The 26,628-nt window shown below is 40.4% G+C and overlaps 2 protein-coding genes across 2 annotated transcripts; one reads left to right on the top strand and one right to left on the bottom strand.

The window, feature by feature from the left end:
- Positions 1 to 32: 32 nt before the first annotated feature.
- Positions 33 to 13,017, top strand: dhx29 (DEAH (Asp-Glu-Ala-His) box polypeptide 29). Its single transcript, XM_063478302.1, has 28 exons — positions 33 to 323; positions 2,442 to 2,515; positions 2,623 to 2,736; positions 2,829 to 2,958; positions 3,065 to 3,207; positions 3,290 to 3,421; positions 3,634 to 3,760; positions 4,769 to 4,927; positions 5,560 to 5,728; positions 5,809 to 5,929; positions 6,051 to 6,440; positions 6,514 to 6,780; positions 6,869 to 7,012; positions 7,103 to 7,279; positions 8,149 to 8,289; positions 8,424 to 8,568; positions 8,689 to 8,809; positions 8,898 to 8,982; positions 9,114 to 9,202; positions 9,775 to 9,903; positions 10,101 to 10,176; positions 10,260 to 10,484; positions 10,782 to 10,918; positions 11,196 to 11,286; positions 11,390 to 11,692; positions 11,787 to 11,918; positions 12,384 to 12,480; positions 12,751 to 13,017. Exons 1-28 carry the CDS (start codon positions 173 to 175, stop codon positions 12,804 to 12,806), a joined length of 4,125 nt encoding a protein of 1,374 aa, XP_063334372.1. The 5' UTR covers positions 33 to 172; the 3' UTR covers positions 12,807 to 13,017.
- A 34-nt stretch (positions 13,018 to 13,051) lies between these two features.
- Positions 13,052 to 25,637, bottom strand: pstpip2 (proline-serine-threonine phosphatase interacting protein 2). Its single transcript, XM_063478304.1, has 14 exons — positions 25,541 to 25,637; positions 24,652 to 24,752; positions 22,861 to 22,935; positions 20,988 to 21,022; positions 20,773 to 20,879; positions 20,626 to 20,688; positions 19,914 to 20,012; positions 19,155 to 19,200; positions 18,776 to 18,855; positions 18,595 to 18,693; positions 17,508 to 17,604; positions 17,321 to 17,405; positions 16,020 to 16,057; positions 13,052 to 15,055 (listed from the first exon to the last, which is right to left on the bottom strand). The coding sequence occupies exons 1-14, from the start codon at positions 25,574 to 25,576 to the stop codon at positions 15,000 to 15,002; spliced, it is 1,017 nt and encodes a 338-aa protein (XP_063334374.1). The 5' UTR covers positions 25,577 to 25,637; the 3' UTR covers positions 13,052 to 14,999.
- Between the last annotated feature and the right edge of the window lie 991 nt (positions 25,638 to 26,628).

Here is a 26,628-nt window from a genome sequence, read left to right as displayed (position 1 = left end):
GTTTTCGGGTAATACTTCCGCTACGGCAACCGTGCGGGGCAAAAGGGGAAAAAACGTTTTCTCAGGTTCGCTCTTGATTTGATATCTTTACATCTGTCCGGCAATTCGCCGATGTCTTCCCATCACTCAGGCACATAAAGGACTCAAAAGCGGGCAGCGTTTGGATGACCTAATGGGGGGGAAGAAGAAGAAATCGCCACAGCAAGCAAGTGCTCCGGCCGCACCGAGCCGGAGTGGTGGGGCTGCAGCGGGGAATGGAGTGGCCGAGGAGCCGAGGAAACAGGCAGCCACCAGCAAGCCGGCTAAAGACAGCAAATCTAAAGGTGAAAATCACTCACAGCGTGAACATTTCACTCCACGGTTAAGGCATTTGCACTGTATTTTCACTCCAATTAATACGATTTTAGTATGAATTTAGCAGGCAGAAATATGGAGCATGACATGGGTTAATCACACATATTTTCCTGTACTATTACTGGATTTACTTTTTTTAACATCAACAGGGGCGATTCTAGGTTCAAACTTTTAGGGGGGCTCAGCTCCCAATCATAATGTCATGCATGTAGTGCCTTGTAATTAATATTAATGGAATATGCTGTTTCCAAATAAAGTTAAAGAACCATTTGTGGCAAAACACATAAGATGAGAATCATGCACAATATTATTTCAGTCTCTTAATCACATAGAGGCGGTCCACTAAATCATCAAGCACTTTACTTTCCTCTTGTGATGGGATCGACACTGATCCATTTTTAGATTTTAAAAGCATAAAAGTGCCTTTTAAATTGGCTTATTACATGAAGCCTTTTTGACTTTGTCGGAATCTCTGTTTAAACAAAACAAAAGAAAATTTAATTTCACTAAATTAAATTTAGCTCTGGCGAAAATTATGACCTTTGTGTTGTTGGGGTCGGTTTCAACCCAGTTATAATATAAGACTATAAAACAATAATTAGTGCCAAAACGGAAATCATAAACACACTGTGAGCTCACTAACACAGTCAGAGAGAAGTTAGGGGCTTCTCTCTTTAACTGTTTGTCTCCTTCCCTGAACAAACAGCCCCCTTTATCCCCACTGCTTCACTGAAATGGTCATCCAGATAGAAATGGACAGATGTGTACAGACCAACTCAGTTTAGTCGGTGCCTGGCAGAATACACATCTCCAGTTTGCAGCATGCAAAAATAAGAAGATTTTTGCAATAAGCAAAGCTCTGGATCATGTCTTTACTGAAGATGAGGCAGAGGACACAAAACAGCACAGCAATATGGATGACTCTCATAGAAGGAGGACAGTATAGATTATCAACAGGAGGACAAAGATGCATCTGATCTTGAATGAAAAAGAAGTCCATGGTGACATTTAGAATGGCACTGATGAGGAATAACTGGATGCCTGCACTGGTGTTCTTGTTGAAGTGTTGCGATCCTGCAATGAGACTGCTGATAGTCTTTAGGATGCTGACAAGCTTGCTCCCATCAAGGATGTCTGGGAGAGGTGGGTGCAGCTCCTTTGTCTGATGCTCAGACCAGGGCCAGAGGTGACGTAAGATGAACGTTTTCCAACTTTCCATTGAAAATACTCCTTCTGGCAATACATGCTCAGCAAGTCAGGTAAATACGACATAATGTGAGGGATGCAAAAACCAGCTGTGCATGGAATCAAAGATAACTGGTGGATTTCGAAAGGCAAACCGGCGAGTGGTATCCCTTAAAAAAACAAAGGAAAACATCTAGTCCTTGATATGACTACTGAACTGTGGGGACACAGTATCACCTATGACAGTTTCTTTATCATCTCTGATCTTGGACAAGAACTTCTCAGGAGGAAATGTACCATGGTGGGCACAATAAAACAAAACTTAACAAAACAAAACAAAAGAAACCTGACCTGCCCCATCAGCTTCGCAGGTAAAGGGCCGAGCTCCACTTTCTTCAAAATATGCTTTTACAGACACCCCTGCAGTTGCTCCAAATTGTCCAAAAAAGAAAGAAAAAAACTTTTGAAAAAAGTTTTTTTTTTGCCCTTTTCTTGAGGTAAATATGTAAAAAATAAATAAATAAATAAATAAAACTTGACCTGTAAGACCACAAGTTTTACTGTAATTAATAATATAAATATATAGTTTTTTAATTCTCTTGAGGTTCAAGTTACCTTTTTTGTTTTTGTGTTTTTTTTAGATAACGTGAGGTATGCTGTAAAAAGATAGGGTCTGGGGGCCATGCCAAAAAAATTAAATCAATATTATCTTGGAAAGGTAACTGATAGGTAACAAACAAATTGGAGGATGAAACAGTGTTTTCAGGGTATTTTGGGGGGATATTTTCTAGCCTGTAAAACAATAAACATGTTAGTAAATCAATGACATGGTTTATTTATTTATTTATTTATTTTAAACGTGAATAGTGGATTAACTTGAAGTCTGTCTGTCCTCACTCCAGCTCCGAAGACCTACAGTCTTACCAACACCGCCCAGGTGGACACTGGTGGGGTCTCCGATAAGTCCATTCTTAAAGTAAGTCAAAGTCAAATCTTATTATATTGTGTCAGGTAGCTTTCATGTTTAAAAAAAAAAACTTGTATTATTATAACACTGGGTGTGATTTTTACCTTTCAATAAAGGTTGCTATCCAAGCTGACCTGGAGAAGAAGATTATCAAATTGATCAATGAGTTCAGACAGGAGAATGGCGACAAGGGGCCCATATCAGGAAGACTTACAAGCAAGAAGTTGCTGGTAAATACAAAACACTTTGGTTCCTTCCAGCTGACCCACACTGAGTTTTGGTGTTTTGCATCCCTGTTGTTTTTCTCCTGATGTGCTTTCAGGACCTGTACACAGCTCTACAGAAGTTTAACTTTAAAAGGGAGCACATTGAAGAGGCGATGAAGAGTAGCATCCTATACGGAGGAGATCTCCATTCTGCTCTCGACTGGCTCTGCCTCAACCTTAAAGATGGTAATACGGCATCAGCAGTCGTCCAAACATCATTATCGTCATCATCATCGTGGGAGTCCTTAAAGGCAGAAGAGTAACTTTCTGGATTTATGATCTGTTTTGCTAGAGGAGCTGCCAGATGGTTTTAGCCAGCAGATGCAGGAGGAAAGTCAGAAGAACCGGCCTCGATTTCAGCCTCCAGTCCAGCAGAAACCTTCAGCTCAGAGCCCTAAAGTGTCAAACAACACCACCCGCAGAGAGATCACCAAGGTTTGTACAGAGAGGGTGTGTTCGACGAAAAGGAGATGTTCTGTCAAATTGTTTCTAAGTGTGTGTGTGTGGTGCTTGGCAGGCCACAGAGAAGGATGAAGCTGCCAGTATGAAGGATTGGATCTTAAGGTATGCAGAACAAAGCAGTGAAGAGGAGGAAGAGGAAGGTGGGAAGAAGACATGCAATCCTGAACTGGAAGAGAAGTTTGATCCAGTAAGTACAATCAGAGCCACTGAATTCTGAGATTCTCTTTATTTACAATTATAAGAGAAAACAGACACATATTCCAAAATGTTAAACTAAGGCTATGAGATTTTCTTACCAGCCTTTGTATGATTTTTTAAAATGTGATCGTCTTTTGATGTAAATGTCATTTAGGAAGTTGATTTTTCATTACTATGTTTGTATTCTTTTTTGCTGTGTAGAATGACAGGTATTTGATACTGACTGCTCAGCTGTTTGACGCTAAAGAAATGGCAGCTGCTGCCAAGACCAAAGCAGACAAGGCAGGCCAGAGGATGGCACAGGACAGGATACGCATCATACAGCAAGGTGTGTGTGCGTGTACACAAAACTAAGACAAAGCTGTAAACTCATTTTGCAAAAGAAAGCGTTTACATACACTCACAGGCCACTTCATTAGGTACACTTTGCTTGCATCAGGTTGGACCCCTTTTGCATCCAGAACTGCCTTCTTCATGGCATATATTCAGCCAGGTGCTGGAAACATTTCTCAGACATTTTATCCATATTGATATGACAGCATCACACAGTTGCTGCAGGAAGCTTCCATCACAAGATGGACACACTGTGGTCATAAAGGGATGGACAACAATACTCAGGTGGGCTGTGGTGTTTAAATGATGCTTAAATGGTACCACAGGGCTCAAAGTGTGGCAAGGAATTATCCCCACGCTATTACCATCACCAGCCTGAATCATTGGCACAAGGCAGGATGGATCCATGCTTTTATGCTGTTTACTCCAAATTCTGAACCTACCATCCGAATGTAGCAGAAGAAGTCAAGACTTATTAGGCTGGGTGATAATTAGGTGACAGGAGTGGAATCTGGTGTGGTCTTCCACTGCTGTAGTCCATCTGCTTCAAAGTTTGACATTTCGTGCATTCCCCGATGATCTTCTGCATACCTTGGTTGTAACAAGTGTCTGTTTGAGGTACTCTTGTCTTTCTATCAGCACAGAGCAGTTTCTGGCCATTCTACACTGACCTCTGACCTTTGGTATCAACATGGCATTTTCACCCAGAGGCCTCCTTCTCACTGGATCCTTTCAGTTTTTCAGATCATTCTCTGTAAGCCCTGAAGATGGTTGTGCACATGAGCAATCTGAATGATCAGATGGCACCGACATGCTCGGTTTGAACTCCAGGAGGGTGTTTTGACAATGTTTGAATTACTGCCATGTGATTGGCTGATGACATGTTTGTGTTAAGAATGCAGTTGAACGGGTGTCCCTAATGAAGTGGCCTGTGAGTGTATACTGTTTCCTGTGGGGATATTTAAGATTTTTTTAAATTGAACATGGTGTTTTTATTTTCTAGAAATGAAGCAGCTGGAGTCCCACCCTATGTTCAATCCAGCCATAAAAGTGGTGAACGCCCCTCAAAAAGAAAAGAAAATACTTCCTGCGAAGGAGGACAAAGAAGAGCTCGGCTTTAGTTTATTTGAACAAGCTGAGAAGGACCCGCCGGCCGAGAAAGGTACACGGGTACACTTTGTGAGCCAAACTGACACATAATAGAGGCTGTGCGTGTTTTATGCATCGTATAGTAGCTTTAGGGAATGTCACAGTTCAGGAAATTGTGTACAACTGCAACTGCAAAAGCATGCTTTATGGTTTAGAAAAAATCCATTCACAAAACTGAATAACATGTAAATGTGAGTTTGTCCTCAATGATGATCTCTGCTCATGTTTTGGGTGAATCGTAATAATCTGCACAGGTGGTCAAAGACGTTGAGGGAAAATGTCCTTCATTTGTGTAAGGTAGAAACATGTAGGATGTTTATGTTGTTCACAAAGGTGCACAGGAGAGGAAATATTTTTATTACACGTTATTCAAAGGGGACCTATTATGCCCAGTTTACTTTTTTTCACTTATGTGCTAATAGTGTAGCTTTCCAGGATTGATGGTTCTTTATCTTATACTGGACCTTAGTGCAACTGATCATTTCATCTGTAGTCTGAACGAAGTCATTGTTGCCACGTTTAATCAGCATCCAGCACATTTAATCAAAGCATCAGCTGATTTACTGTAAATAAGGACAAGCATTAAAATGTGCACTGTAAGATCCCTTTGAGAATCTGACCTTTTCTTACTTTTCTTTCTTGCAGTTGTGAAGAAGAATGAGCCCAAGGACATCCGCAACTTTGACTACACGGCTCGCAGCTGGACCGGAAAGTCTCCCAAACAGTTCCTTATCGACTGGGTCCGAAAGAACCTGCCAAAAAGCCCGCCACCTGCTTTTCATAAGGTTGCTTGCGGCAGATACTGGAGATGCAAGTGAGTGTGTCTCTGTGCTTCTGGTTTTTGGTTCACGTACTTGGCTGTTTCACGTATTCCAAGTGATGTCTTTGCCTCAGAGTGCGTGTTCAGAGGCCAGATGATGTTCTGGAAGTTTGTCCCACCATCCTGACAGAGGACAGCATGCAAGCTCAACATCTGGGAGCCACTCTGGCACTCTACAACCTGGTTAAAGGACAGGTAACAGTCACAGTGTACATGATGCAGTAGTTTTAGGGGTTTGGCCTGCTACATTTTGGCTTTGTTTTATTCGTCTTATGTGCGCGCAGTGAATTCTCTCCCCTGTTATTCTCTCACAAAGTCGGTGCACCAGCTGCTTCCTCCAACCTACAGAGATGTGTGGCTGGAGTGGAGAGACAGCGAGCAGCAGCAAGAGGAGGAGAGCCGCACTGCTGCCAACAAACCTCGAGACCAATTCATCTCCCGCCTGCTGACCAGACTCAAACAGCAGCAGAACCAGAGCCAACGGCAGGAGTCTCAGTCCCAAGGGAAGCGTGCATCGAGCGCAGATGGTGATGAAGAGCCAGAAGAATCATGGGAGAGTTTGGCCAGTCTCGATATCGGGGAGAGAAGACAAGAGCAGGAGGACAAGAGTGAGAAAAGAGGTGGGAGGAGGGAGGTAGCTGATCTGGAGGCAGCCAGAGAGCTCTTATTAAAGCTGAAGAAGTCACCGCTCGCCCGCAAACTGCAGGTAAATACGCTTGAACTTCTCCACGTTTGCACTGAATGAAGCCGTGTTATTAAACGTGCGTCCCACCTTCAAGGCAGAGCGAGAGCAGCTTCCCGTCTTTCAGCACCGACATCGAGTCCTTGAGTCTTTGCAGCGCCACCCTGTGGTGGTGGTGGCCGGTGAGACTGGTAGTGGGAAGAGCACTCAGATTCCTCAGTTCCTCCTGGAGGACCTGTTGACCGGGGGAACAGCGGCACAGCCCTGCAACATCGTGGTGACTCAGCCACGCAGAATATCTGCCATGAGTCTGGCGTGCAGAGTCAGCCAGGAGCTAGGCTGTGAGGATGGACCAGGGTCAAAGGTGAAAATGCTTCTTTTTTTTTCTTTTTTTTCTACATGTTTATCACACCGTAGCCTGCCTTACTCACCCCGTTTCATCTTGAATTTAGTCGTCATTGTGCGGGTACCAGATCCGGATGGAGAATCAGTCCGGAGACTGGACGCGCCTGCTGTACTGTACCACTGGAGTTCTGCTGAGGAAGCTACAGCACGACCGGCACCTCACCTCTCTCACTCACATCATCGTAGACGAGGTACTTACTTACAGCTATGGATGCATTTCTTCTCATCCTCATCCTCCTTCTTCTTCTTCTCATTCAGTATAATAAACTCCATCCTCTCAGGTCCATGAGCGCAGTGTCCAGTCAGACTTCCTGCTAACCATCCTAAAGGATGTTGTGATGAAGAGATCTGATCTGCAGCTGATCCTCATGAGTGCCACGGTGGACTGTGACAAGTTCTCCAACTACTTCAACCGCTGCCCAGTGATCAGCATTCCTGGCAGGACCTTCCCAGTGGAGGTAAGACAAGCTTTACTAGTTTGTTTTCATTCAGCATCCAACCGTGGACTCCAGGAGTATAAGCACTGGAGGACTTTTCTTTTTTAAGTCAGTAAGTTATGAAGTTATCTTGTTAGCCTATCCTTCCTGTTATTCTGTTGTCTGTCATTTCTGACCTTAGGCATGACCAGAGTATCTCTAAACTTTTAGTTGCTGTAAATCTTGAGGCTTTCAAAGATTTTTTTCTACTCTTGTCTCCGTTTAATGTCAGCGAGAGTGGATATCCTTAACATTTCAGTCCCACTCACCTGCTGCTCTAAAACGTTTGTTTACAAGGGGGAGCCAATTGGAAGAAAGATAACTTAAGGGAGGAGGAGCTAAATTGGCTTGCTACTGACGATTAATTGAGGCGCTGCTCCAAATCCAGGTTTACTGGGAATGACGTAAGGCTACTCTAAATAAAATGATCCATCCATCCATTTTCTTCCACATATCTGTGTCCGGGTCCCCAGATAAACACCGAATGAATTAACGTGTCCTGGGTCTACCCCGGAGCATCCTCCTGCTAGAGCATTCCCGGAACATTTCATCCTAATCAGATGCCTGAACTACCTCAACTTGCTCCTTTCAATGTTAACGAGTAGCGGTTTTACTCTTTAATGAGTGAACTCCTCACCCTAAATCTAAGGGAGAGGCTAGCCATCCTTCGTAGAAAGCCCAAAATGATAGAACTGCAAATAACGCTTAGTCTGCTCTGGTTGTTTTTGGATGTGAATATCAGGGATGACCTGTATTTGTTTCTGGCCACCATGAATGAAACTAGGGAGCAAGGATAAGGCCAAGAAGCTTAAACGTTTTCAACAATGTGTGTGTCTTTGTTTATTCCTCAGGTGTTTCATTTGGAGGACATAGTGGAGCAGACGGGATACGTCTTAGAAAAGGACTCAGAGTACAGCCAGAAAATTCTTGAAGAAGAAGAGGAAGTGACAATCTCTGTCACACAAAAAGGTGGCAAGACTTTGCAGCACCAGGTAATGTCGGCTCTCCTTACCATTTTGTCTTGTCCTTTTATGCCTCACCAGGACTCTGAAACCAGAGTGGACTGTCACTGTCCTGTAAATTATTCCTAAATATGAGTTCATCAGTGCGCTCTTCAATGTTCCAGGAAGTGATAGTGAGGGACTCGTCCTCGGGCTGGGACCTGGGTCCTGACCTCGACCACTTCAGCAGCAGGACCCGACATGTGCTGCAGTATATGAACCCTAATAAGATCAACATGGACTTGCTTGTTGACCTCATAGACTACCTAGGTACACAAACTGGCAGCATTTGTCACAGATTCCTTCATGTTCTCTATATTAAATATGAAATATCCGGAGGTTTTTTGTTTGTTTTTTTAAAATTTGTTTTGCTGTCGGTGCCGCTGCCAGACAAAGCTCCACAGTTTGTGGATGTGGATGGAGCCATTCTCGTGTTCCTGCCAGGTTTGGCTCATATCCAGCAGCTGTTCGACCTGCTGTCCTCGGACAAGAGGTTTCGGGATAAAACCAGGTGGCGTGCACGCACTGATCAGTAATCTAAAAGAAGCGGTGACACAAACTTTCCCCCTGCCTCACTGTCACGTTTGTCTGTCTTGAAGGTACCGGATTGTTGCTCTACACTCGACCCTCTCGTCGAAGGATCAGGCCGCTGCCTTTACAGTGCCCCCTAGTGGGGTTAGAAAGGTACTTCAAAATGTTCTACAATCATAGAAACAATCAAGGAAATATTACGCGATTTCTATATCGCATCATAACTGATCCTTCCATGTGTTAAACAGAACAAAAATCCTGTCTCTGCTTTGTGTCACTTTTAGATTGTGTTGTCGACCAACATTGCTGAGACAGGTGTGACGATTCCTGATGTTGTGTTCGTCATCGACACTGGAAAGACCAAAGAAAATAAGTAAGACCTCAAGAACGGCAACAGAAATGGATCTTGTCCAGTGTGTCCAAATCCACAAAAGTTGGAACGTTGTGCAAACTGTAAAAAAACCCAAAAAATAATGTAATGATTTACAAATCTCATAAAGCCACATTTTATTCACCATAGAACAGAGAAAACAAATCAAATGTTTAAATTGGAGAAATGTACCAACATTTGAAATCTTTTATACGGTCAGTTATGAATAAAACATGCGTTTATGAGATTTACAGATCCTTGAATTCTGTTTTTTACTTACATTTTACACAGAGTCCCAACTTTTTTGGAGTTTGGTTGTCTTTTTATTATCTCCTACTTATCTGTGTCTACAAAGAGTTGGCAACAAGTGGGAAGACTAATAAAGATATTGGACAGTTTTTGACCACGTGGCACTTGATAATAAACAAAAAATTCACCCAAAATCACTCAACCAGATTTTATTGTATCATGTCATTTAGGATTTAGGAAAAGATGACACAAACATGAATAATAAGTACCTGCTTATGTGTTACATGCATAGACATAACTAACTCCACTCTGCCGCCGTCTTTCAGGTATCACGAGAGCAGCCAGATGAGTTCCCTGGTGGAAACGTTTATTTCCAAAGCCAGCGCCCTCCAGAGGCAGGGAAGAGCAGGACGTGTCAGAAATGGCTTCTGCTTCAGGCTCTATCCAAAATACAGGTATGAAGCTCATCGTCCACTAATGCAGAGAGCTGGATGGAACCAAGTCCAGAAAGCAAGAAATACTTCCTTATATCATCTTATCAAGAATGCAGTCAGCAGAAGAGACAGTAAGCAAAACCTTTCCAGTTTTAGGTCGTGCTAATTTGTTGTGCGTTTTTTTTTTTGTTTTTTTTTAAACACCCTCCTGAATTCAGGTTTGATATCTTCATGGATTACTCCATTCCAGAGATTCTGCGGGTCCCACTTGAGGAGCTTTGTCTCCATATCATGGTATCTACACCGTTCTGATTCACACAGAAACAAAAATTCCCACACGGGGAAAACACTTGACTCCTCTTCCTCCTGTCTGGTAGAAATGTCAGTACGGCTCCCCGGAGGACTTTCTGAGCCGCGCCCTGGACGCTCCTCAGCCCCAGTCGGTCAGCAATGCTGTAAACTTGCTGAGGAAGATCGGAGCGTGTCACCCTGATGATCACATCCTCACCCCTCTTGGTCACCATTTGGCGTGCCTGCCGGTCAACGTGAAGATCGGCAAGATGCTCATCTACGGAGCCATCCTGGGCTGCCTGGAGCCCATAGTAAGTCTAACTGTGCTGTGTGGTTGGTTCCAAGCGTGTGAGGCTAACATCTTGTTTTGTTGAACTGTTTTAAAACATCTTAATGCATTTTCAATCATCCAGGTAAATAAATCTCCAAAGGTTGATTCTGTTCATCTGGACGTAGCGTTTTCAGTGGGGAAAACGTTTCGTGACTCATCCAAGTGACTTATACAGGATATGACACATACGGGATCACCTGTAGTGATCCCGTATGTGTCAGGTTGAACTGTTTTGTTTCATATCTTCCAACTAATATTAACCATAAGCTCGTTTCAGGCAACCATCGCGGCAGCCATCACAGAGAAGTCTCCTTTCTTCACACCAGTGAATAGAAAAGAAGAAGCTAACCTGGCCAAAGCTGCACTGGCAATAGCCAACTCCGATCACTTGACCATCTACAATGCATACCTGGGGTACGAACCAGTCTGAAGATTTTAAAAAGGCTTGGGTTTAATAATTTTGTTAGAGGAAATGTTCGGGAATCTAAACGATTTTTTTCATTTCCTTTCTTTGACAGTAACATTAGATATGCATTATTCTAGATTTCTTTGCGGTTGTGAGTAATCAGGAGACATTCTACATCTATTAAAAGAGCAGCCTGAAAAGAAGCCAGGAAGCCCATTACGATAAAAGTCAGGACATTCAGGGAGGCTACTTGTTACTTACTTGTGTCCATCATCATACTTTCAGGTGGAAGAACTCACAGACTGACAGCTTGAGAGGAGAAATGTCCTACTGTAGGAAATATTTTCTTAATCGAACGGCTCTCATTACAATAGAGGTAAAGATTCAAGTCCACTGCACGTTCATTACTTAACTTTTTATTAGGATTAGATTTTCTTCTTCCATCTAATTCCATGTCGCTGACTCCATCTTGCCTGCAGGATGTGAAGCACGAGCTGATGAAGATGATGGAGCAGGTGGGTTTCTGGTCGTCTCGCTCCTCATCCTCTTCCAGCTTAAAGTCGCAGGCGGCCTCTATGTCCAAGCAGCAGATCTCTGTCCTGAATGCTGTGCTGACTGCTGGACTCTATGACAACGTGGCCCGGGTTTTATGTACCCCTTCTGTGGACGTGCTTGAGCGCGTGGCCTGCACAGTGGAGACGCCTCAGGGCAAGGCTCAGGTCCACTTTTCCTCTGTTAACCGCAACCTGCAGACGCACGGCTGGCTGCTGTACCAGGAGAAGGTATGGATGAAGAGTGTGTGTGTGCACGCGTGTGTGAAGGCCTTATCGGTGATTCACACTTGTGTTAAAAACATGTTTGGTTTTTTATCCACAGGTGAAATACACTAAGATCTACCTTCGAGACACCACTCTGATTTCTCCTTTCCCTATGCTGCTGTTTGGAGGCGACATTGATGTTCAGCACAGAGAGAGGCTCATCACCTTGGATGGATGGATTCATTTCCAGGTCAGAGGTCATGGGGATTACTTTAGGATTAGTTTAATATAGCTTCCATTTGAGGCAATTTGAGTAGATTGAACTCATTATGTTCAAGAAACCAGTTTGATGATTTGAGTTTTGTGACATGGTATGTTCAACAGAAGATGGTACACTGATGGTACAAAATATCCTCCACACCATCACATCACCACCATGCTTTGGTGTTGTTCGCACCAAATTTTGACCCTACCATCTGCAAAAGTAGAAATAGAAAAACGCTGCCCGTCTGTTCTCAATTTCTGCTGTTGCAAGCTTTTGTCTAATTTTGGTGAGATTGTGTGAACTGTTGCCTCAGTTTGTTGTTTTCCAGCAGTTTTCAGCAGTTTAGATCAGCAGATCTAAACAGTAACACAGTTTAGATCAGCAGATCTAAACTGTGTTACTGAAAAGTGCTGCAGAATTAAGTTCTCTTTGTGTCGCTCTCGTTAAAAGGCTCCTGTGCGGATCGGTGTGATCTTCAAACACTTGAGAAGGTTGATGGACTCTTTGCTTGAAAGGAAGCTGGAGAACCCAAGGATGAATTTGGAGGGTAAACCGACACATCCTATCACCAAAAAATGTCTTTGTCACCACATAATGTAGATAGTACATAGGAAATGAGTCGTTGTACTGAGATACAGACAAGTGTATTGTTGAGTTTTGTCTTTTCATTTGAGTTTTCTTCACATATTGCTGTGTGGAAATGGAATTAAACTAGCAGTGACTAAAATTGTGCCCAAGCTGCTCTGGAAACATTTAATTGTTTAATCGCTTATCCGAGCTACATACAGACAGATCTAACTCAGTGTTCTTGATGTAGGTGAGGTGACAATCCGGATAATTCTGGATCTGATCAAGTCAGAGTATGCTGCGTAACAACAAACCAGCTGAGGATTGAACCCCACTCCAGTATGCAGAATAAACACCGTTACGATGCGTAGCAGCCAGTGGACAGAGGAAGTGACCCTTCCCAGGAACTCTTTACTCACATTGAGGAGGACTGTACAATTTGAGATGCATAAAGTCATGTTGAAATGTACGGAAAAAAAAAAAGCAAACGAGACCACAAATAAAATAAAGCTGATTTGTTTTATATTTGAAATGGTTATTTTGTCATGGATGATGATCATGAGAAAATATTATAGCTAACATACAACCTGTATAAACACAGGGATCAGAAAGTGCCTCAATTTACAGTGCTGTGGAAAAGCCTTGAGCCACCTCTCATTTCTGTAGTTGAATCTACAAAAAATGCCAATGAAAACACAGATTAACAGGCATAAAATAGTGTTTTTGAACCCAAAGAGCTATTTGTTGAAAACTTGGCATATATAGAAAAAAAACTGTACAAATGAGGACAAAAGAAGTTGCAGGTATAAAAACTATCTACAGCAGATTAACAGTATGTGAGAGTCATGTCCTTAAAATACGACAAGATCCAAAGAGCTGACACAGGAGACAAGAGAGGGATCTTCAGATGATTTATCTACCGTTTGCCAAAGCCCCATCAGAAATGGTCTTGGTGGCTGTCAAGAAGTCATTCTTAAGGAAGGGAATGGGGAGAAAAGGCTGAGGTTTGCCAAACTGCACAAAAACTGGAATCAAGATGAGAGAGGTGCCTACAACCACCTGTATATCACAGTTGAGGGTCTGTCACCATTGGAGCTGCATCTTGGCTTTTAACCATTGTTAAAAAAAATGCAAAAATTGACAGGATTAAAAATGAAGTAAAGTACAGTCAGATTTCAATAAATAATGCAATGCTACATAAAGAGTGTGATAGCAATAGCTTCATCTCTTAGCATGACAAACACAACCACGTGATCCTAAACACACTGCCACTGAAGTAAAAGCATGCCTGGACATAAAAATGCCCGCTAACAGTCATGGATTGGCCTCCCCAGAGCCCGTATCTCAACATTACTGAAGCAGTGTGGGATCATCATGAGAGAGAACAGAACAAAAGGCAGTGAACATTTGAAGAAGAGCTTTGAATGTCCTTCAAGAAGCCTGGAGAACTATTCCTGTAGACTACTTAAAGAAATTAGAAGCAATTTTGACTAAAAGAGTTCAGGCTTGTTGAATAAATGTGATCATACTATTGGCTTTCAAACTCATTAGAATTGTACGCTTTATTTCCATGTTTGTTTGCACACGTTTAAATAAATTGTTGCACTTATCAAATTTAAAGGAATGAGGGTTGTCTGAAGATTTTTGTACAGTATTGTAAAAACACTGTTTAATGAATAAAAATGTCTCAAGAAGTGCAGTGAAGAACAATGTTTTTAACAAAAACCAACAGCAGATCGGTCGCAGAATCAAATGCTATCTACTTACTTTTTGCTACAAAAAGTCGTTAATATGGGCAGAAGGAAAAAAAACCAAAAACACAGTGAAACTCTTACAATCCTCCTCCAGTATTCAGAAATATATTATAAATCATCATCACACACATTTTAATTACAGGAATGTTGGTTCAGAGCATAAAACTTTTAACCCTTGTCTGAAAAAGTGTTGGGTGCAGGTTGCACTTGACTAGGGTGTGTCTACTGTGTGTGCATGAGGTTTTCTCGTATACCTGTCAGCTGACGTGACACTTTCATACTCAAGGGGAAATGAAACCTAGATTACACAGGATCTTATTGTGTTTAAAATATGAATAGACTATTTTTTTAAATAATTAAAAGTAAAATGTGACGCAGTTATGTAGAAGAAAGAACCTTGCATGGCACCGACACATTAAAAGGCTGTCTGTCAGCACAATGAGCCCCTACATTTATACAGGAATTCGACAATACAGCTGTAGATGTTTATCACTAATGTACTGCAAAAGCATCACCATTCAAGTCTGTTCTAATTTTAAAAACAGAATCAAGTACTCCAAAATAAAATGTTCACTATTACTTAAACTCTATCTGCATTTATGACACACGTTTTCCTCTCTGGTATGACCTTCCTTTTACAGGAAATCATAAAAGAGGAAGTGAGGAGAAGTACAAAGTAACCCTGAAGTTTGACACAAAGAACAGTCCACAGTGTGTGCAGTAATTCCTCCTGCAGATATGTGTGCTAGTACTGGATAACACTGTAGCCTGCGTCCTCCACTGTTGAGTAGTGCGACTCATCTGCAATAAAAGCAAACATTAAAAAACATTTAACGTTTAAGTGTAAAAAGCAGAAGCATGGAACAAAGCAAATACACAAATATTCAGTTTCAAACATTCACAAATACGTAAAATGCAAATAGAACATGCTTGGAAGATACCAGGATGTATTACTGGTTCTGGTTGATAACCAGTATGATTTCCTGGTTATTATGACCTACAGTTCTCTGTGTGGAAGCTACACAACAACACAAGGTCAAAGTTCTAATTTCAGTGATGACTAAGCATGCTCTACTCAAAGTAAAATGTGACTGGAATGCAGGCTTGGCCCTACATTTACGCCACACTAAAGCAGATATCTTAACTGGCTGGTTTGGCACTTTGATGTAAAAGCTGTTACCTGTGAAGCTGTTGTGCTGCCCGATGAACACTGCAGCAGGTAAATTGTGCCTACAATGTGACCACATTTAGGTATTCCAAAATAAAAACCCTAAAGATTCACTATGCAGGCCTCAAATTTTTAGGGATGTAGATGTTGTTGAGGCGACTGACTGTGTGCTTAATAAAACAAGACCTTTCATTGGGCTTTTAAATATTAAAAAAAAAAAAAAATATGCTTGTAAAAATGATTGATGGTGCAATTTTCATTATTTCCCCAGGAACTCAACCAGTACAACTGGCAACAGTTTGGAAAACTGTTTAACAATTTCTGAATGCTTGCTTGGACTCCAATTTCTGTGACCGTATACTCTGAATTTAAGTTTGGCTGTGATCACACAAAAAGAACAACATTTGAATATTTTATATTAAATATTTGTTGACTGGAGCTTGGAGTACTTTCAGTAACTGAAACAAATCAATGTACATAGGCTCACATGATGAGTGAACCTGGGACCTTTGGGGTCTCTTGACAGTAGATAATTTTGAGGGTTGGTAGTCTACTTTGATAGTGCACTGTATTTAAATACAAACAAAGCAAACATACCATTACTGTTCTGTGTTGGCAGAGGTAATGGTCCCCTCCTGCAAAGTGAATATGAGCAAAAAAAGCAAAGAATCAAAGGTGTCCCAACAATGCTCTGCACATGTAGCAAAACAGGTTTTAGCATGAGAGAGATAATTATTTGATCCCCTGCTGAATTTGTAAGTTTGCTCACTTCCAAAGAAATGAAAAGTTTCTCATTTTTATGGAGAGATGCAGAATATCAACAAAAAGCCAACCCCCCCCCCCCCCACTGTGTGTCAATGTGGCATACAGATTACAACCAACTAATCAGTCAACTACAGATAATCCTGATCTCAACTACTTATGAGTATAAAGCACATCTGTCCTCAGAATTAGTTTTATTCCATTCCAATCTCTCCACCACCATGGCCAAGACCAAAGATCTGCCAAAGGACATCAGGAACAAGATTGTAGACCTGCACAAGACCAACACCAAGCAGCTTAGTGAGTCGCCCTCGCTCTGAAACTCCATCCAAGATCTTGCCTCATGGGGTGAGGATGATGACGAGCAAGGTGGTGGATTGGCCCAAAACTACGTGGGAGAAGTTTGTTAATGATCTGAAGGCAATTACCAAGAAAACCACTAGTTACACACTACGCTGTAATGATTGAGATCTTACAGTGCAAAGTCTCCCTGTTGGAGAAGACACATGTAGAGGCCTGTCCCAGTGAACATCTAAATGATTCAGAGATGGCTTGGGGAGAAATGACCCAGAGAACACCATCCCCACAGTCAAGCACTGATGTAGAAACATGCTTTGAGGCTGTTTTTCTGCTTAGGGTACACAATGACTTCACCTCATTGAGAAGCCAATGAATGCGACCATGTACCGAAAAATCTCGGACAAGAACCTCCTTCCCTCAGCCAGAACACTGAAGACTGTGGATGGATCTTCCATCGTGACAGTGACCCTAAACTTAAGGCCATAAAGCGGTAACCACCTCAATTCTACAGAAAATCTTTGGAGGAAGCTGAAGCTTTGAGCTGCTTTAGATTTAGATTTAGAGAGTGATGACCAACTACAAGAAACGTCTCCACTAAGTCATGTTTGCCTGGAGGATAAGATACCTAGATCACTCAGTGACATACAAATCAATTTATAACTTTTATGCAATGTGTCTTTTTTTCAGGATTTTTAGTTGATAATGTGTCTCTCTCCATTAAAGTTACTACCACAAATTTTAAGTGAGCAAACAAATTCAGCAGAGGATCACATAATTATTTCCCATGCTGTTAGGAGGCAGGCGGCACCCTTTGCTGGAATCCTTCTCTTTCATACCTGTTGACTGGTGGAGGCATTCGAAAGGGTGGTGCTCCAGTTGGAGATCTCTGACCACTATAGAAGTTCTCATACACAACTGGAACTGTTAGAGAGGAAGATGGAAATTGGTGACATTCTGTTAACTCATGAGACTGTGCTGTTAGATAAGAAGCTCTTTAAATACAGTGCTGTCGTTGAGTCCTACCTGGTGGTTTATCACCAGTCTGTCTGAGGTTTACAAAATGTTCAATATCTTCCTGGATGTCACACTGCTCTAGTGACTTCCTCACTTCCTCATAGAGCTATGCAAACATGCAAAAAAAGACAGTAAAACAAGCTCAGAGTTCAAGCAACTCACAACAAAGATATAAATATATGAAGTTGCCCAAGAACCTTAAACCGCAAATAACTGTGTTTTTACACATACAGAGAGCAGAACATGGTATAAATGCAAAACTGACTGTATAAATATAATGTGTCAAATGTCTGTGCATATGCAGATACTAAGATTAGCACATCCGTATAAGCAGATAATGGATAATGTCATGTCTTTTACAACAAGGAAGAAATAAGTACATAATGAGTCATTTTAATGGGTAAATTTAAGTAGTGCAGCTGTGATACTAAAGTGCAGCCTAAATTTGGGGTATTTTAAATACTGCTTAAGTGCTGGCGGCTTGTTCAGGGTGTTCCATCTCTCACCCTATAATAGCTGGAATATGCTCCAGTCATCCTGAATTGGATAAGTGCAAGAGAATGGACTGACGGACGGACGGATGGATGGATGGATGGATGGATGGATGGATGGATGGATGGATGGATGGATGGATGGATGGATGGGTCATTTAGTATTGCATAATTTCTTGTAAATTTTGCGGAAATACAATCAATATTTTTCCATCTTACATTGGAAGATGTATATTGTATTATACATCAGTGGGTTAATCTTGCCAAACTTCCAGGAATTTTACAGGAAAGGAGTCGCTGCTTTCCTGTACAATCCTTTTGAAAGAAAAGGAGTGTCCAGACCAAAACGGTTCAGGGAATTCCCCCCTTTCTTGGGTCATATTATAATGTGTGACCAAGTAGTATAGCTGAAAACAGTTGTTGGCTTCGAGGTTAATAAAACCAGTGGGCTAAAGCCAAGACAGCGAAGTTGTAGAATCAAAACAATGAGACGCTAAAGACGCTAAAGTGGCCTTATGACCAACCTCCCTGATATTTCCCACCATTAGACCTGCTCTTTATATAAAAATACTGATTATAGTGATTGTGGCAACTGGAAACTTTACCTCGTCACTGGTCACACATTGCTGGGATAACTGGTTGAGGTGAGTCCAGACTGTGTTTCTCAGAAAGTTGATCCGCTCCACTGACTGCTTCTCAAACATCTAAGGGGACAACAAAAACAAAATCACTCGGCTCATTTCCATAATGTGTGCTTTTGTTAGAACTTGAAGGTTGTTGTCTCACCTCACAGGCTTTGATATGGTCCTTTATCCAGTCATCTCTAATCTTTCCCAGTGTAGTGACATTCTGCTGGTATAACCTGTCTGTAAATGGAAGAGAGTATAAAAAGTATAAATGAGCAAACTCAGCGCATTAACTGAGAATATTTAAGCCACGTTCGGCTATGCTTCCAGTTATGTGAGGCTATACGCTGGCACTATGGTGTAACGCTAAACTTAATCTCTCCATGCCAGCATGGTCACTATGAAGATGTTGCCATGTTGAAGTTAAGCACACAGGGGCAATGGAGTGACGTGACCAAGATGCCACCATCATCACAGTGTGTGTGAATGGGTTACTGAAAGGCTCAGTCATTCCGTCCTGCTGTTGTTTGCTTTCTTACCTGCTTCTTCTGCGTTCTGTTTTGCCTGCTGTGCTTTTGCGTAGAGCTGAAACATGATAAAAAAGGAGGAATGAGATATTCAAAATGAGAAAAGCCCTCTACTGAAGGTCATACAGACATTATTCCTGTTTCAGTCTGCCACTTTTTTTGTACCAATGAGCTGATATAATAAACAGAAGTCTGAGGGTCAGAAACCAGTAAGGGTATCTTTTTCTCACTAAACACTAATGTTTCATTTGCAACCATGTGTTCATCATTCTGCATCTTCCTTGTTAAGTACTGAGGCTTTCTGAAGTACAGTTATATGTTTTGCTGACACCTTTAAAAATGGGCATTAACAACAACACCTCTAAAACGGAAATGAGCACTCCAGTGGTAAATGGTTGGGACTTACACGGCTCTTTTCTACCCTGAAGGCTCAAGGCGTTTATTTACCACAAGCCACAACTACCCCCTCCCACTCACATATGGGTTGCTTTATTGTACTCTGTTTCACACACAGACTTTTACTCCAATTGATGTCTCAGCGACTCAAAAAATAATAAAGCCTCTTGAAATTGTGACCAGTGATTTAGATAAGTGAAAGTCATAGCAGCAAATACAAGTACATATATATGTGTAAGAGTTCAAAGAGATTTCAAGGTTCAAAGTCCAAAACTGGGGCCAATAAATGATATAATGCCTTTAGCATTTATCCTTTCATTCATTTATATCACATTAAATACTGATCAGTGCGGGTGACTGCTGTTGTCACAGTACCTTTTCCATGTGCTTGGTGTTGTTGGTGTTGGTGTTTCGGTTCACGTTCTGATCCGCTTCTTCTTTGTCTCGACACTTCTGGTCATAAGTCTTCTTTGACTTGAGACAAAACCACAGTAGGTACTTTAATAGTGTATTTTGACACTTTGGTGAAAAAAAAGAAATTCCCCAAATATATAAATAAAGTCAGTCTATGGAGACCGTGTCTTTTGGTGCCACCATCTGATTTTTATTGTCACAGAGCCTTAGATGACAAGCACTTCTACTTTTGGAAAAGATTTTAATGGTTTTAAATGCTGCCCTGCTCTTCACTTCCCAGACTGGTAAACACAACTTCCCCCACCAAAGAGGAAGAACAGCAAAAGGATAAGAGCGGCATTTTCACAACACAATTGAAACTCGTCTTACGTGAATCACTAATGGGAGATCTGCTTGGGGCCACATTGTTTAAATACTTCTGGTTTTCATTTTACTAAACACGGGACAGAACACGAGCTTAGGACTGCAGCTTTTGAACCTTAAAATTTGAATAAGGAAGTGTTTTTGACTTTGGTTATGCAGACCCATCACCGCAGCTACTTCATGTGACTGAATCCACAAACTAATTATATCAAACTATTGTTTTTGTTATCACAACTAAAAGGAGCAAAAATGTTCTTGCAGAAAAGTCATCAGTTCTGGTTGGTCTTCGAAGATTTTTATTTTTACTTACATCCATTGTCTTCTTGTACTGTGAGGACCTCTGTTTGTGGAGAGCATCCATTTGTTGTTCTACCTAAAATGACAAAGTTCAGTGTCATCATTAATATATTACCTGAATGCCTTCAACATCTCAGTGAATTGCAATGTGAATAAAAACCTTTTTCCTAGCTTCTTTCTGCTTTTCTTTGAAGTCTTCCAGTTTCTTGGCCTCCTCCCTCATGTTTTGGGCCAGTTGTAAATGTGACAGACTTACTTGTTCAGTCTCTGCAGGGCGAAAGTATACCTCAAATTGCAGTCATCATAGATTTTATAATCAAGGATTAGGGTAATTAAGGAATCAAGCATGATTAAGGTAAGAAAAAAAGTGCTTACGTAATTTCAACATGTCCAAGGATCTCTTTAATGTGCTGAAAAAGCAGAAGAAGACATTATTCTGCACGTTGAAGTTTTGGTGTTGGCACCTTGCAAATACAAATCATGCATCCTGGGCTATGATCAGTGGTTTATCAAATATGGCATTCCTCAAGGATCCCTTTTAGGACCTCTTCTTTTCTCATTATGCATGTCACCCTGTGGCTCTAGCTTTGATAAAAATAATATTCACTTTTACATAGATGATACTAGCTACCTGACACACTTGACAGCCCAATGAAGAACCTCGGCGGTACTTAGAAACACTCATCCACAGCTCTATCATGTCTTGTGTAGACTACTGCAACTCTGAGTTTCTCAAGTTAACATAAAGATAAAACATCAGTCCTGTTTTAATTCAGTTGACAGTACAATTGAATTGATTCTGAAATACAGGATTTATTATATAAATAATGAATATATTATTTATATTCATTTTTAAAGCCCTCCGTCGATCAGCTTCACAATATATCACAAATGTCTTTATACCTCCAGGTCTTTGAGGTCCTCCTAAACACAACCTGCTCTTTTCTATTATTACTTTTGTTTTAAACATGCCATGCAAATAAAATAAACTTGATGTGGCTAATCTAAATTTATGCGTGTCTGTCCAATGCACCCACATAGTCTATTGGTGCATCTTGCTAGCAGAGATGTAGCATTTAGCTGATAATTAGCATACCATCTTCTTGTCCAAATATAGTTACGTTTGACTCCAAAAAAGAAGAAGAAGAACTAAATAAGCTAAGCACAAGGAATTAGAATTTCACAATCTATGGTGCAAACAAGCAAGCAAACCTGAGAAAATAAAATGTTCACACTTTAAAAGAGGAAGGAAAAGTCTTGTGGAGGTTTTCTAAAAGAATTACTAAGTTAAATGAATTACTTTTAAATACATAATACATGTAATTTGATACCAGTCGTAGTTTGTGATATGACTGGTCTTAAAATAGTCTTATGAATTGTGTATTCTGTCTAAAAAGTTATAATTTGTTATTTTTCACTTGCCAAATAACATTTTTCTCTATAGAGTTCCTCCTTTTCACCCCCTAAAGTGAAACTGGCTGGCAGGCCTCTGAATCAGCGACATCTTTACTATTTGAATTATAGAAATATGAGTCAGACAGTTCTGTCTGACTCTAAATAAAATGTTCAGTCATACAGAACTACTAATGAAAGACAGTTCTGTCTGACAGTTCTGTCTGACTCTAAAAAAACCCAACACCAATTCATTTGTCTAGAATAAATCAACAGAAATGCTGTAATTAACTATCAGAACAATGAAAGTACAACCTGACAACACATCGATTCTGTCTCGTTCTAACTGATCTCAAGGTTGCTGTAAAAACATGGATGAAAAATGCCTTTAATGCAGTTCAAGTAACTCCTTTGATAGGACATCTTTAAAAGACGAGTCTATCTATAATGCACTATGATTTCAAGAAGTAAATTATGTAGCTAAGTCGTTCCTTCCTATAATTAGTGCGAGCACTCATTAAACAGGAACTAGACTTGCTAATAAAAGATCGTGGTAGCGGTGTCATATAAAATCTGACTACATCAACATTAATAACCAAACCGTCAATTTTACAGAAGTTCAAACTTAATTTCGAAATTCAACTTGTGAAACAGACTGAGAACAACAACAAGAACTTTTGGTGACTAGACTCATTGTTTTCTTTGACCTTACTTTCTGCACTACACTTGAGTCCAGACTACAAGGTACTGTGTCAGTACTGTAGAAACACACTCATGCATTAGAAGGGGTGAGGCTTCCTGTAAATACAGCAGGCCAAGCACATAATAACAGCATATCAACACAGAGGTCGCTTACTTCATCTCACTGTGTCCACACACCTTCTTGGACAAACTAAGGAGTTCTTTGGCATACTTCTCTTCAACTGATGCCCTGAAAGAAACAACCAATTGAGAGTGAGGGCAGCGTAAAAGCATACATGCAAAGATTCGGCCAACAAACAGAGCAGTCTGCCAGCCAACAGACTGTATATGAATTTACATGCAAAACCCATACTAGACATCTCTGAAAGGTAATGCTTTATCACAAATTTACATTTATACATCCCTTAGGCTTCACTATCAGTATTTTTCAGAAGTTATAAATTTACATATTAAATTATTAACTGATACAAAAAAGACAGGACAACATTTACATGTGTGGTGTTATAATTGGAGTCTGTTCTTTCTCTGAAGAGTTTTGACAGGCACATTTAAGCAATGTTGGAGACGTAAATGGAAAATAATTAATCAATTCTAATATGCACTATACAATGATAAATATTAAAAAACATACATATAAATATACAACTGAATACAGTTTTACTATACAAATGCATGACCATGCTATAGTGCTGACCGCTTAAAATTTGTTTAATTTGCTAAGCAATGCTAATAGGAGACTTAAAGTAAAATGCAACTCTAACACATCTCAAATATAATTGCACAAAAACAGATCAAGATATAGTTAACACCATTTACAAAAAATCATAAAACATGTGACTCAAACAACCTAAACCAGGAAGTTCTCACACTAAGTTTGACCTGAGTCCTTCCTCCACACCAAAAATGGTCTGGTGTGGAGGGCGGGCTGTCGTGGCTGCTCTTTGGTGTCCTGAAGAATTTGTTTTTGCACAACTGAAAGCTGAAAAAATTTGATTGTTGCTGCCGTTTCCCACAAAATACCTCACTCTGACCATGTTTCCTTACTCTACTTTTATTTTGGTAAATCTTCCCACAAATATTTTTAAAACCACTGCGGTTTAAAAATGCTGAGTCCCAAATTAGGAAACGTCCAGTTGTGTTATGGCATAATATCCTCCTTTTTTCATAGCATTAACCTCACTAGGTCACGTTTCTGACTACACACTGGACTTTTATATGTGTGGGGTGTTTTTGTTTTTTTGCTGTGCGCATGTGTGTGTGGGAGAGCACGGACAGATTAATTATTATAAGAGGCAGAGGAATTAATGATTAGATGTGAAAGTTTATACGTCTCTATTATAAAACCTGATGCGTCACATCATTCCAGTGTGCAGAATTAACCTTGGAGAATTTTTAGAAAGCAGAATTGTACTACTTTTCTGGTATTTAATCATATAACTGCAGTAGTGCCCTTTGCACAAATTACAAGACGGTAGGACGTGTTTGTCTTTCCACTTTGTTAAGACAACAATGTAAGTCACAATAATCCTCACTAATCGAAAACTCATGCTATAACCTCTCTAAAAGTTCCTCAAAAGGTTTTATACTGACTATATAATTCATAATCAAAATATATATTCATCTGATTTTTTTTAGATTATAGCAGCTAAAATTTACTTTTTTAGGCAACTTTATTCGTTGTATTCCAGTACTGTCCTTAATCTCAAAATGATGTCCTCCTCCACTACACTTGTCGTTCTTAGAGTTTATTTTCTTTTCACTCTCTTCATCGTAATTGCATGCCTGCAGCCAAAACGTGCACTACATCTATCTATCTTGCAGTCAGTTACATCGATGGCAACAACTGGCCTGTAAATGCAAAGCTTGAACACAGTTTTGCAGACTTTGGTTAGAGCCAAACATCCCATCAGTTGTGCATTATTACATATAAGGATGACGGCATTACCTGGCTTTCATAAAATCCTCCACCTCCTTGCATGTCCTCTTGCCATCATTGAGATATTGAATGATGGCATCATACCCGACAGTGGAGGTCAGGTCCGAGTTCTGTCAGCAAGATGCACAGATAGTATTACAGCAGACAGTTTTACAGCAAAACACATATCCTAAAAGAAACAGAGAGCTGTACCTCTGCTACCTCTTCTCCCACACCCAGGTCTTAACTGTACGACAGCCAGACTCTGGCTAAACTTGTTTAAACATCCCTACAGACATAAACGAGCACTGTAGCTTCAGAATAATTGACTCTGAGTTTAATTAATGTTTGGGACTAGGCATCTCTGTAATTTAGTTAAGGTGAGGGCAACAGCTTGTAATCAACTTGCCAGACTTTTTATTGGTTTAAAATACACCATATGAGGCCATACTTAGACAATGCAAAAATCCTGTAGTGAAATTTAACTACACATATTTGCTTATGTTGCGTAGAAGCAAAGTTATTGGCACTCTCAGTATTTCCACTCTAATCTGCTGGATTATGAAGTTTACTCTTTACTCCACTAAAGGAAATGACATTTACACTATTTACACTGCAGAGAGAGAAACATGTGATCTGATAAAATATCGGTCTGGTTACACATGAATGCTTACCAAAAACTCCCCAGCAGTTCATATCAACTGTTTTTAATAGCTTAGTTTTGATGCTCCTGTTTCCATACTATTTTACAAACGTTAGATCCCTCAACAGGATTCCCGTTTCTAATAATTAATACAATACAAAAATACTTTTTTTAAATTAAACCATCTGAAGCTGAATCAAAATATAAAATGTTTCTATTTCCAATCACAACTTCATAGAAAGACAAACAAACAAAAAAGACAAGAAAAAACCTCACCCAGAAGAAATCCTTAAAGTGAAGGTTCTTCATCATGTAAATGGAGCAGGCAACAGACAGGTGCTTTATCGTAAACACACACTGACCATGTAAGAGAAAGTGCCGACTGTCAGGCGAGAGCTACACGAAACCCGTCAAAGTGACGCACGCGCAGTCACGTGACAACTGGAGCGCCAAAAACCTCTTGCGCTGAGCTTGGTTTTGCCGCCATCTGATGGCTGATGGGCGTACTTACAGTGTTTACAGATGGTATACACTGGTCCGATGATAATTAATAATAATAATAATAATAATAATAATAATAATAATAATAATAATAATAATAATAATGAGAAGAAGAAGAACAAGAAAATACAACATGATTTAAGTAGTTCATTTGAGGGGGTTGATCCCTAACAACAAATAAAACAGAAGTAGCACACTGTAAGACAACATATGAAATCCTAATTTGTAACGTAATCGGTAAATAGAGCTGTTAAATAAACACAATGTAGACAAATAGGAAAACCTTGCAGTACTGTAATACTAGCAGTATCACAGTAATGGATTAACTGTCCTTGAACCTTTCACTGCTGAAGATCCAAAATAGCCCGCGTTAATGAACAACCTCTTCAGCATCATGGACAATTCATCATTGTCCCAAGGTGCAGTACTGAACCATCCCTTTAGATCCTTTCTATCGGTGGCTATTACACTGTGTAACTCCTTAATAACCCGGAACCAGATAGGATTCATATTTATGATTTTATTTTATTTCATTGGTTTTATCTGTGTCGTGGTTTTTGTAGCTGGGCCTTATTCTGTTCTTGTGTCTTGTGCACATTAAAGGCACAAGAGTTCTTATCATTCTACATGTGCATGTGGAGTATAGGACGGGCCATCAGGCAAAAAGGACAAATATCCCTACCGTTTAAAAAGAAAGGAAAAAAAGAACTAATTATTTATAATTATTATCTAGTATTTTATTTATTTATTTATTTATTATTTTTTTTTTTGGGGGGGGGGGGGGGGGGGGTGTCTATCAGTGCAAGAATAAAGGGGGGGGGGGGGTACCCATCACAGGGTGGCGTATTCACTTTGTTTCGTAC

The sequence above is a fragment of the Pelmatolapia mariae genome, linkage group LG7 (assembly GCF_036321145.2).
Source record: "Pelmatolapia mariae isolate MD_Pm_ZW linkage group LG7, Pm_UMD_F_2, whole genome shotgun sequence".
Lineage (NCBI taxonomy): Eukaryota > Metazoa > Chordata > Actinopteri > Cichliformes > Cichlidae > Pelmatolapia > Pelmatolapia mariae.
This window is presented reverse-complemented; position numbering and strand designations above follow the sequence as displayed.